The sequence below is a fragment of the Lepidochelys kempii genome, chromosome 1, assembly GCF_965140265.1.
Source record: "Lepidochelys kempii isolate rLepKem1 chromosome 1, rLepKem1.hap2, whole genome shotgun sequence".
NCBI classification, from domain to species: domain Eukaryota; kingdom Metazoa; phylum Chordata; order Testudines; family Cheloniidae; genus Lepidochelys; species Lepidochelys kempii.
The window spans coordinates 841,271-852,528 of NC_133256.1; the positions used below are offsets into that span (position 1 = coordinate 841,271).

Below are 11,258 nucleotides of genomic sequence, written 5' to 3' on the forward strand. Positions count from 1 at the left end.
ATACCTCTCCTGATGCATCCCATGACAGCATTAGCTTTTTTCACAGCCATATCACATTGTCGGTGGAGTTGCTGTCATCACCTGTAGTTAAGGCTGGCTGATGCTTAAATAAAAGACCCCATTTTCAGTTGCTTATGAATTTGCCAAATTTTAGGTGTTTGGACTGAAATTTCCCATGCTGGGTGGCTGCTTTGAGCAGAATTGTGTTTTGAAAGTTTCAGGAATAACAGTTCAGCCCACTTCTTGAATGGAACTTGGAGAAAGTATGTGTTTCCCCCCTTGAAAAATTCTTATTCTTGTTCTAGAGAGGAGCGCTACCAACTCCAAGCTTTCCAGCAGATAAAAGTCAGGTAAGAGCCCCTGTCCCCCTGCCCCATTAACAGCCAGAGCCCTGAAATACAAGAGGAGAGGGTGCCCGTGTCTGTGCGTTAACACACAGCTAGCCCCTGATGTCACTACTCAGTTCTTACTCCAAGGGGAGTTTTACCTCACTGGGGCCTGAGCAAAGTACAGGCCACTGATTCAGAATTTGGTCTTCTATTGTACATCTACTAACACCTTTCATTCTGAAGGATCCCTCTCCCACTGAAATGCAGCCACCTCGGGGCGGTAGTCCATCAGGCAGGATGACCAGGGGTGCCCAGAAAAGAGTGACATTTTGGCCAGTGATTCTTTAGCAAACTCATCACCTATGGGAAGGGCCCTGGGATGTGTCATGGTTGTGCAGAGCGGAAAGGACCCCAGACGTACTCTCTGTCCCATCACGTCCACGTTGCACGGTGTTTGTCGAGCAGGTGATCTCCTCAGCAAGAAATGGGTACCTGTGAATTCTGAGATGGAAGTGTCTTCCCTGGGAATCCCCCTCAGGTAGCCATGTCCCAAACCTCTCTCACCCCAGCATCTGCAGCAACATGCCACACCGAGAGCTGATCCAAGGGTGTGCACCTTTTATAATACAGCTCTGTGCAATCCCAGGGGGGTTCACGCAGCTTCGAGGGAAGAAGAGAGCATCTGAAAGTAAACAGGCTGCAGAGAAGCATGTCTCTTCTTCTGTGCTAATTATTCAGCTTTAGGAGTAAACATTCATTAAGGGACTGTCCCAAAGGGAGATGAGAAGACTGTCCTGGGCTCTGTGCTGAGTCAGAGAAGAATTGGCTGTTTGTGTATTTGTGTATATTTATAAAATATAGTTGATTTGAAAGAAAATAAGGGATAATTGCTTCGATGGATAGATGGATAGATAGGAGACAGACAGATCTGGAAAAAGGTGACCGAGGGGAGACATGAGCATTTTCTGCTGTTGCTATGGGCTCAGAGATCAGTAAATCTCATGTGCAGAGGTAAACTCCTTCCCCTGCTCCAACTCACCACTCCCCTGTCTATGCATCCAAGCCCTTTTGGCCACAGCATCGCACTGGGAGCTCACGATGAGTTGGTTATCCACAGTGATCACTTCGTGCTTTTCAGGGTCTCTGCGTTCCATAATACAGTGCCCTGGTCTGTGGGTTGGGCCTGCATTCCCTGTTCCAAGAGGATCACTTTGCATTTGTCTTTATTAAAGCATAGTGTTTGCATGGGCCCAGCTCACCAAATGTTCCAGATCGAATGTTATGCCTGTCCCGGCCGCCTCATTGCAACCACTCTGCCAGCCTTTGGGACATTCGTTAATTTTATCTGCAGTGATTTTCTCTTTCCTTCCAGATTCTTGATTAAAATACTGAACAGCATCAGGCCTAGAAATGATCCCTGCAGAACCCCACTAGAAACAGCCCCATTCACTGACAATGGCCATTGACAGCTGGTTTCCGATATCCGCCAGCCACTTTTCAGTCCATTTTACGTGCGCTCCACTGATATTGTAGTGCGTTCCTTTTATTATTGGAATGTTTCCCCTGCTAAATCAAGTGCCTCAGAGAAATCAATTTTACTGCATCTGTGCAGTTCCCTTGATCAACCAAACCTGTATTCTCATTAAACAATGACATTGGGTTTTTCCCTGACCTGTGTCCTAGTTGGGATGTTTCTCCCTGGCACATGGCTTGGGAAAAGTTTCATTTTTTACCACTCTCATATTTTGTGCAGCCGAGTAATGGGGAACTCCATACAGCATGGACACTTTTGCCTGGGTTTCATCGTGTTAAGGAAGAATGAGGGATAAACTGTATCTGTACACATTTTTCCTGCTGGTGCCCATGAAGGTTTCCCACACCATGACTTGTAGGAAACCTTGACCAATGGAGCACCATTAAATATGGAATTGGCGTTAATAGGGTCAGTTTTTCATAATTTACTTCTCTGAATCATGTAAATCTAATATTTCAGGGTGTGAAGAATAAACGATCTGCTTCACCCATGAGAACAGCCTCCATGTAGTCCATGTAGTGTCTCAAATTTACATTCTTTCTCCATCCAGGCATTTGTATTGCGACCATCACCCTAGACTCTGGGCACATACAAGAAATCAGGGGAACGTACAGTACATATAAGACACACCACTCTACTTCAGAGTTGGACACCTTCTCCCCTACTCCATGTCAGATTCCAACACAACCGACTTCACCAACCCCTCCACCTTCATCCTGCTGGGCATTCCTGAGGGGTTAAGAAGATCTAATAACCTATTTGGCACCTGACCTGAAGGACCATGAAGGCTAATGTAGTGCCAATCTTTAAAAAAGGGAAGAAGGAGGATCCTGGGAACTACAGGCCAGTCAGCCTCACCTCAGTCCCTGGAAAAATCATGGAGCAGGTCCTCAAAGAATCAATCCTGAAGCACTTGCATGAGAGGAAAGTGATCAGGAACAGCCAGCATGGATTCACCAAGGGAAGGTCATGCCTGACTAATCTAATCACCTTTTATGATGAGATTACTGGTTCTGTGGATGAAGGGAAAGCAGTGGATGTATTGTTTCTTGACTTTAGCAAAGCTTTTGGCACGGTCTCCCACAGTATTCTTGTCAGCAAGTTAAGGAAGTATGGGCTGGATGAATGCACTATAAGGTGGGTAGAAAGCTGGCTAGATTGTCGGGCTCAACGGGTAGTGATCAATGGCTCCATGTCTAGTTGGCAGCCAGTATCAAGTGGAGTGCCCCAAGGGTCGGTCCTGGGGACGGTTTTGTTCAATATCTTCATAAATGATCTGGAGGATGGTGTGGATTGCACTCTCAGCAAATTTGCGGATGATACTAAACTGGGAGGAGTGGTAGATACGCTGGAGGGGAGGGATAGGATACAGAAAGACCTAGACAAATTGGAGGAATGAGCCAAAAGAAATCTGGTGAGGTTCAATAAGGATAAGTGCAGGGTCCTGCACTTAGGACGGAAGAACGCAATGCACAGCTACAGACTAGGGACCGAATGGCTAGGCAGCAGTTCTGCGGAAAAGGACCTAGGGGTGACAGTGGACGAGAAGCTGGATATGAGTCTGCAGTGTGCCCTTGTTGCCAAGAAGGCCAATGGCATTTTGGGATGTATAAGTAGGGGCATAGCGAGCAGATCGAGGGACGTGATCGTTCCCCTCTATTCGACATTGGTGAGGCCTCATCTGGAGTACTGTGTCCAGTTTTGGGCCCCACACTTCAAGAAGGATGTGGATAAATTGGAGAGAGTCCAGCGAAGGGCAACAAACCTGATTAGGGGTCTGGAACACATGAGTTATGAGGAGAGGCTGAGGGAGCTGGGATTGTTTAGCTTGCAGAATAGAAGAATGAGGGGGGATTTGATAGCTGCTTTCAACTACCTGAAAGGGGGTTCCAAAGAGGATGGCTCTAGACTGTTCTCAATGGTAGCAGATGACAGAACGAGGAGTAATGGTCTCAAGTTGCAGTGGGGGAGGTTTAGATTGGATATTAGGAAAAACGTTTTCACTAAGAGGGTGGTGAAACACTGGAATGCGTTACCTAGGGAGGTGGTAGAATCTCCTTCCTTAGAGGTTTTTAAGGTCAGGCTTGACAAAGCCCTGGCTGGGATGATTTAACTGGGAATTGGTCCTGCTTTGAGCAGGGGGTTGGACTAGATGACCTTCTGGGGTCCCTTCCAACCCTGATATTCTATGATTCTATGATTCTATGAACCCGCCTCTGTGCCCAGAAAGGGACAGGGAGGTGGATGGAAGAGAGCAGCTCCTAAAGAGTCAGGGAGGGGAGACAAAAAAAAACACCCCCTGAGGTTAGTCCAAGGACAGGGGAAATGACACAAGCCCTGGGTGTCAGCAGTATAGAAGATGAAGGGAAAGAAATGAGGGATGTGACAGGGGCAGGAGTGGGGCTGGGGCCAGGAACGGGATTAGGAGCAGGGGCAGAAGTTTGACTAGGAAGCCTAGCAGCAAAGCCACAGGAATGCGACACCTCTTGACTGGGTCCAGAGGCCGAGGGGATGGCGACCGGAGGGGAGACCTCAATGACTCTGGGCCCAGAGACCACATGGAACTCTACAACCAAGGTGTGGGACATGATGGCATCTGTGATGGGGCCCTGAACTGGGAGGGAAGACGGCCACCCCTCCTCTGAAGGGGGCGCAACTATGGGCGCGCGTCGCAGCTGTTCGGCACAGGCCATCACCACAAGGGTCTTGGTGGCAGGTGGATGAATTCATGTGTGCCCCAAGTTTGAGAGCAGGGGCAGCAGCCCGGGGGAGGGGATAGAGAAGAGGAGGGGATGGTGTGACCATGCCACCGCCCAGATTGAGACCCCACCAAAAGTTTCTCCCATCATTTGGGAAAGGGGCAAGAGGTAACACCGGTGGTAAGGGGGGATGGAGGGAGTTGGGGAAGGGGAAAGGCCAACCTGTCCTCCTGTTTAGGATGGGTGCAGGGGAGTGGGTCACCCCCCGCCAATGACTGGGGATGTCGGGAGGCTGACCGAGGCAGGGAAGTGGGGCACAATGGAAAAGGGACACAAGTGTTTAGGGAGGGGCAATGGGTGCATGAAGCAAGGGGTCCAAGCAATGGGGGGAACAATGGAAGGTAAAGGAAAAAGAGGGGCAAACTAGAAACTTATGGGAGCAGGGCTGGAAAACCATAGGGACAAGCTTTGGAAGATGGGGTGGGGCAGACAAACTATCCAACCCAGGGGAGCTATGGTGTGGGAGGCAAGCTTACAACACTCCAGGGCCAGCCAGGGAAGGACCCAGGAATGGTTGTGGGGTCCTTGCTTCTCTCCAGAGGGCGGGCCAGCAGGGCCCCCCAAGCAGCAGCAGCAGCATCCAGCCAGCAGGGCAGCCAAATAAAACTGGGTGGTTGCAATAGTGAGGTGGAGGGGGCTCCCTCCGAGCCAGAGTGGGAAGGACAATGGCTAATGCCCGACAAGGAATCTTCAGAGGGGTGCTGGTGTGAGTAATGTGGAAACTGAACACAAAATGAAAGATTTGATGGTGAAGCGGGCAAGGGGCAAATGTGTAACAGCTCTGAAGGAACGCTGGACCTTGTGGCTCAGGAGATTTTCTTAAACATATGTAAAGATGATGTGAAACAGTGTCAAGGGGACAAAAAGATGAAAACTGTGGATGTGATGTGTATCGGAGCAATCACCCTGCTTCGGCTCTACCAGGGTTAAAAGCCAGCCCTTGGCGAGGGCTGGGGCTGAGTTGCCAATCAGAAAAGGCTGAGTGGCAAGCAATGAGGGCCAGGCTGGGCCCTATAAAAAGGCTGCAGGGCCAGAAGGCAGGATTCTCTCTCCAGCCTTGGAGGGAGAAGGGCCTAGCTTGGCAACTCCCCATGCTGAGGCCTTGGATAAAGCCTCAAGCAGGTACTTGGGCTGCAAAGGTGTAGTGCGGGGATAGGCAGAGGCATCTGGTCCAACCCCCTTGCCAATCATGAATGGCCTTTTTGGACTGCAGTTTACCCCAGTGAGTGGGGGCTGGATGACAACTGGCAGTAACCACTTAGGCAAGGTGGGTGTAGAAGGTTCAGGTTTCTCCTGGGAGCGGAGACCCAATGTGTGGGGATACATCAGTGGGCAGAACGCCAGGGTAAGGGGCACCAGAGTCCGGGAGGGACACGGGGGCCTGAGGCAGGTGAGACACTGGCCAGCAGGGGACGCTCCGAAGCTGGAGTTGAGCTAATTCCCTGGACAACCAGCAGGAGACATTTAAACATGGTGGGAAATAGGGTTCCCTTTTACCTCATTCCTCTGATTCACAACCCAAATCTCCTGTAAATACAAATGCGTTCAGAAGGTGCGACCATTATAATTCCTCTGATCACCTGAGGAATGAATGCCCTGTGCTGGGAGGAAGCAGGTAGTCCTTGGGAATGCTTTCACCTGAGCACAGAAGTCCCTCGGGTGCCTGTCACTTATCGTACTGGGTTTGTGAAATTAGCCCCTGAACAACTAGGCATGAAGCACATCAAGGCTGTCAGCATCAACGGCAGGAAACAACTTGGGTGGCAAGATACAGGGACAGAAATTTCTGTGGGTAGCAGGGGTATAGTGCAAGAAGGTGACACGCTGCCAGAAGAGATTTCTGAGCTTTTATTAGTAGAAGGTTACTGTCAAGGTTCCTCCTCCACTCTGAGCTCTAGGGTACAGATGTGGGGACCTGCATGAAAACCTCGTAAGCTTGCTTTTACCAGCTTAGGTTAAAACTTCCCCAAGGTACAAATTAATTTTATCCTTTGTCCCTGGATCTCCACTGCCTCCACCAAACTCTAACTGGGTTTACTGGGAAACGTAGTTGGGACACGTCTTTCCCCAAAAAATCCTCCCAACCCTTGCACACCAATTCCTGGAGAAGGTTTGGTAAAAATCCTCACCAATTTGCATAGGTGACCACAGACCCAAACCCTTGGATCTGAGAACAATGAAAAAGCATTCAGTTTTCTTACAAGAAGACTTTTAATAGAAGTAAAGAAATCATCCGTGTAAAATCAGGACGGTAGATACCTTACAGGGTAATTAGATTCAAAACATAGAGAATCCCTCTAGGAAAAAACCTTAAGATACAAAAAGACACACAGACAGGAATAGTCATTCTATTCAGCACAGTTCTTTTCTCCACCATTTAAAGAAACCATAATCTAACACATGCCTAGCTAGATTACTTACTAAAGTTCTAAGACTCCATTCCTGGTCTATCCCCCGCAAAAGCAGCATACAGACAGACAAAGACCCCTTGTTTCTCTCCCTCCTCCCAACTTTTGAAAGTATCTTGTCTCCTCATTGGTCATTTTGGTCAGGTGCCAGTGAGGTTCCCTTTAGCTTCTTAACCCTTTACAGGTGAGCGGATTTCTCCTCTGGCCAGGAGGGATTTTAAAGGGGTTTACCCTTCCCTTTATATTTATGACAGTTACACAATCCCTATGCCTTTGGCTAAAGTGCACATAGAAACTGACAGTTTTGAAGCTGTATTATCAGTGAGGGTAGCAGATTATAATGCTATTGATATGCTAATTGGCAACAATTTCTTCTGTATAGCTCAGGCTGAGAAATTGTCCGCCCGCAGAAAGAACGAGTGTTCCGCTGGGACCCGAACGGAAAAGCAAAAATTGCCAGGAACGGCTGAAGGACTGAAAGAGTGTCTCCTTGGTTCCTCTGCACCAAAAGCACAGGCAAAAGATGGAGTCCTGTGTCACATGGGCTGATCACATGCCTCTACATGTTTCCGTGAGTCATATCAGGGACCATATATTATATTCTAGCCAGAATGTCCCCAGGTAAGTCCATCAGGTGGGGATAATTTTCTTCCATGGCACATGCTGTTCATTGTTGGGCCATCCACTTGAATAGTCCATTCACATTGTGCTGGACACTCTGAATGTAAACTGCCTTGTGGGATTTACCACTATTTAACACATAGTCAATATTTGTAACTGCAAATAAAAAAACGAGACGTGCATAGAAATAAGAAAATCACATTCAGCAAACTGTAGCTTTTATATTGAAACCTCACATGACCTATCGTTACAAGATTTGTTGCAAATATATAACTATGGTGATATTTAATGAGGAAATGTTATTTACTCCTTGACATAACACAAGAACTAAGCGTCATCCAATCAAAGGAATAGGCAGCAGGTTTCAAACAAACAAAAGGAAGTATTTCTTCACAGTCAAGCTGTGGAACTATCTGCCATAGGATGTTGTGAAGGCCAAAACTATGACCTGGTTCTAGTAAGAACTAGAGAAGTCCATCAAGGGCTATTGCCCAGGATGGGCAGGGTTGTTGTCCCTAACCGCTGTTTGCCAGAAGCTGGTAGTGGGTGACAGAGCATGAATCACATGGATTGCCATGTTCTGTTCATTCCCTCTGAAGCGCCTGGCAATGGGCACTGTTGGAAGACAGGCTTCTGGGCTACATGGACCATTGGTTTTACCCAGTGTGGCCATTCTGATCTTCTCATTTAGATTCCAGATGTATCTGCCCCCTGCTGTAACCCACTATACCCCACTCCCCTCCCACAGCTGAGATACATCCCAGGAGTCCTGATGGGGTTTCTCTCTCCACAGAAGTACTAGCAAAGTAAGAATAAACATTAAAATTTTAATACTAACCAGTGTCCCTTAAGTGACTTTCCACAAGATGTGAGAACATGCTACTATTAGAGGTGACTAGGTCCACTATTTATTTATTTATTTATTTTCCAGATATATATTGTCACAAATATAAAGGGAAGGGTAAACCCCTTTAAAAACCCTCCTGGCCAGAGGAAAAACCCATTCATCTGTAAAGGGTTAAGAAGCTAGGAGAACCTCACTGGCATAAGAGCAAAATCACCAATGAGGAGACAAGACACTTTCAAACGCTGGGGGGAGGGAGAAACAAAGGGTCTGGGTCTGTCTGTGTGATGCTTTTGCCGGGGACAGAACAGGAATGGAGTCTTAGAACTTGGTAAGTAATCTAGCTAGATCTGTGTTAGATTCTGATTTCTTGAAATGGCTGAGAAAATAAGCTGTGCTGAATTGAATGGATATTCCTGTTTTTGTGTCTTTTTGTAATTTAAGGTTTTGCCTAGAGGGATTCTCTATGTTTTGAATCTAATTACCCTGTAAGGTATTTACTGACCTGATTTTACAGAGGTGATTCTTTTTCCTTTTTCTTCTATTAACATTCTTCTTGTAAGAAACTGAATGCTTTTTCATTGTTCTTAAAATCCAAGAGTTTGGGTCTGTGGTCACCTATGCAAATTGGTGAGGATTTTTATCAAACCTTCCCCAGGAAGGGGGGTGCAAGGTTTTGGTGAAGATTTTGGGGAGAATGACGTTTCCAAACAACTCTTTCCCAGTAACCAGTTAAACGTTTGGTGGTGGCAGCGAAAGTCCAAAGGCAAAGGGTAAAATAGTGTGTACCTTGGGGAAGTTTTAACCTAAGCTGGTAAAAGTAAGCTTTGGAGGTTTTCATGCAGGTCCCCACATCTGTACCCTAGATTTCACAGTGGGGAAGGAACCTTGAGATTATATATATATATATATATATATATATATATATATATATATATATATATATATATATAGGAGGTGGAAAATGTTCCAGCAACTGGCAAGGTGAGGGGAAGAGAGGATCAAGTGAGAGGGGTAGGACATTGGGGAGAAGACACACAGCAGGGGTGGACCCTTGGCAGAACAGATGGGGCAAGATTGTCATTTCAGGAGTCCAACTACCAGCAATTGGAAAGGTGGCAACCCAGTGAATTGCACATAGACTTATTCCCCAGTTTATCATGCTGACACAGCACAGTAAGGACAGGAAAGGGTTTAATGTCTCTTGACTGTCCAGAGTAGCAGCCATGTTAGTCTGTATCCGCAAAAAGAAAAGGAGGAGTTGTGGCACCTTAGAGACTAACCAATTTATTTGAGCATAAGCTTTCGTGAGCTACAGCTCACTTCATCGGATGCATTCAAGAAATGATTCAGGGAAGAGGGTCCAGCACCATGCACCAGCCAGCTCTGCACGAACCTCAGTCTGAGAAAACATTTAGGTCCCTTTAGGAGTAAAAAGCCGGAGCAGCCTGCCCCGGATTTGTTTGGTCTTCACCCCGTAGATGATGGGGTGGAGCAAGGGGGGCACCAGGAGTTCCACATTGGCAATGAGAACAAGAAAGTGCAGTGGCACATTATGGCCAAACCGGTGCGTGAGAGAGGAGAAGAAACCTGGCATGTAGAAAGCTAAGATGGCACAAAGGTGAGAGATGCAGGTCCCAAAAGTTTTGAGCCGGGCATCCTTTGTGGGGAGGCGGAGGATGGCCCGGAGGATCAGAGTATAGGACACAGCGATAAAAACTACATCCATTCCGATCTCAGAGAAAAGATCAAACAGGCCATAGTAACTACTGATGCGGATGTCAGCACAGGCCAGCTTCACCACAGCTATGTGCCCACAATAGGTGTGAGGGATGACGTTGGTTCTGCAATATGGCCACCGCATCGCCAGGAAGGGGTAGGGTAATGCGAATATTCCACTGCGCAGCAGCACGGCCAGGCCGATCTTGGCCACAACAGAGTTTGTCAGGATGCTGGAATGTCTCAGGGGATGGCAGATGGCCACATAGCGATCAAAAGCCATGGCCACGAGGATTCCGGACTCCATGGCTGAGAAGCAGAGCAGGACGTACATCTGGGTGAGGCAGGCATTGAAACTGATCTCCCTGGTATTGAACCAGAAGATATTCAGCATTTTGGGCAGGGTGGATGTGGACATGACCAGGTCACTGACAGCCAGCATACAGAGGAAATAATACATGGGCCCATGGAGGCTTTGCTCCATCTTTACAATGAACAGGATGGTGACGTTCCCCAAGACAGCTATGATGTACATTGTGCAGAAGGGGATGGAGATCCAGATGTGGGCTGCCTCCAAGCCAGGAATGCCCAGCAGGATGAAGGTGGAGGGGTTGTTGAAGTGGGTTGTGTTGGAATCTGACATGGAATAGGGGAGAAGGCATCCAACTCTGAGGCGGAACGCTGTTTCCTGGACGTACCGTACGTTCCCCTGACTTCCTGTGTGTGCCCAGGATGCCTGGATGGAGAGAGAACATTAATCTGAGATATTACATGCACTACTGGAGGCAGTTCTCATGGGTGAAGCAGATTGTTCGCTCTTCACTCACTGAAAAATGACATTTCAATTGTTCAGAGAAAACAACTATGAACAATGACCACATTAAAGCCAATTCCACATTTTATGGGGCTCCCTGTGTTAATAAGTCCTACACTTAGTGGTGGGGAACCTTAAGAGGCACCAGCAGGAAACACAAGTCTGGATACTGGTTATCCATCATTATTCCTTAATAAAATGAGAGCCAGCATAGGGACTCCATGCTGTAG

General features: G+C 47.5%; 1 protein-coding gene across 1 annotated transcript; it reads right to left on the reverse strand.

The window, feature by feature from the left end:
- Nucleotides 1–9,909: 9,909 nt before the first annotated feature.
- Nucleotides 9,910–10,857, reverse strand: LOC140912938 (olfactory receptor 52E4-like). The gene has a single exon (XM_073348410.1). The coding sequence runs from the start codon at nucleotides 10,855–10,857 to the stop codon at nucleotides 9,910–9,912; it is 948 nt and encodes a 315-aa protein (XP_073204511.1).
- Between the last annotated feature and the right edge of the window lie 401 nt (nucleotides 10,858–11,258).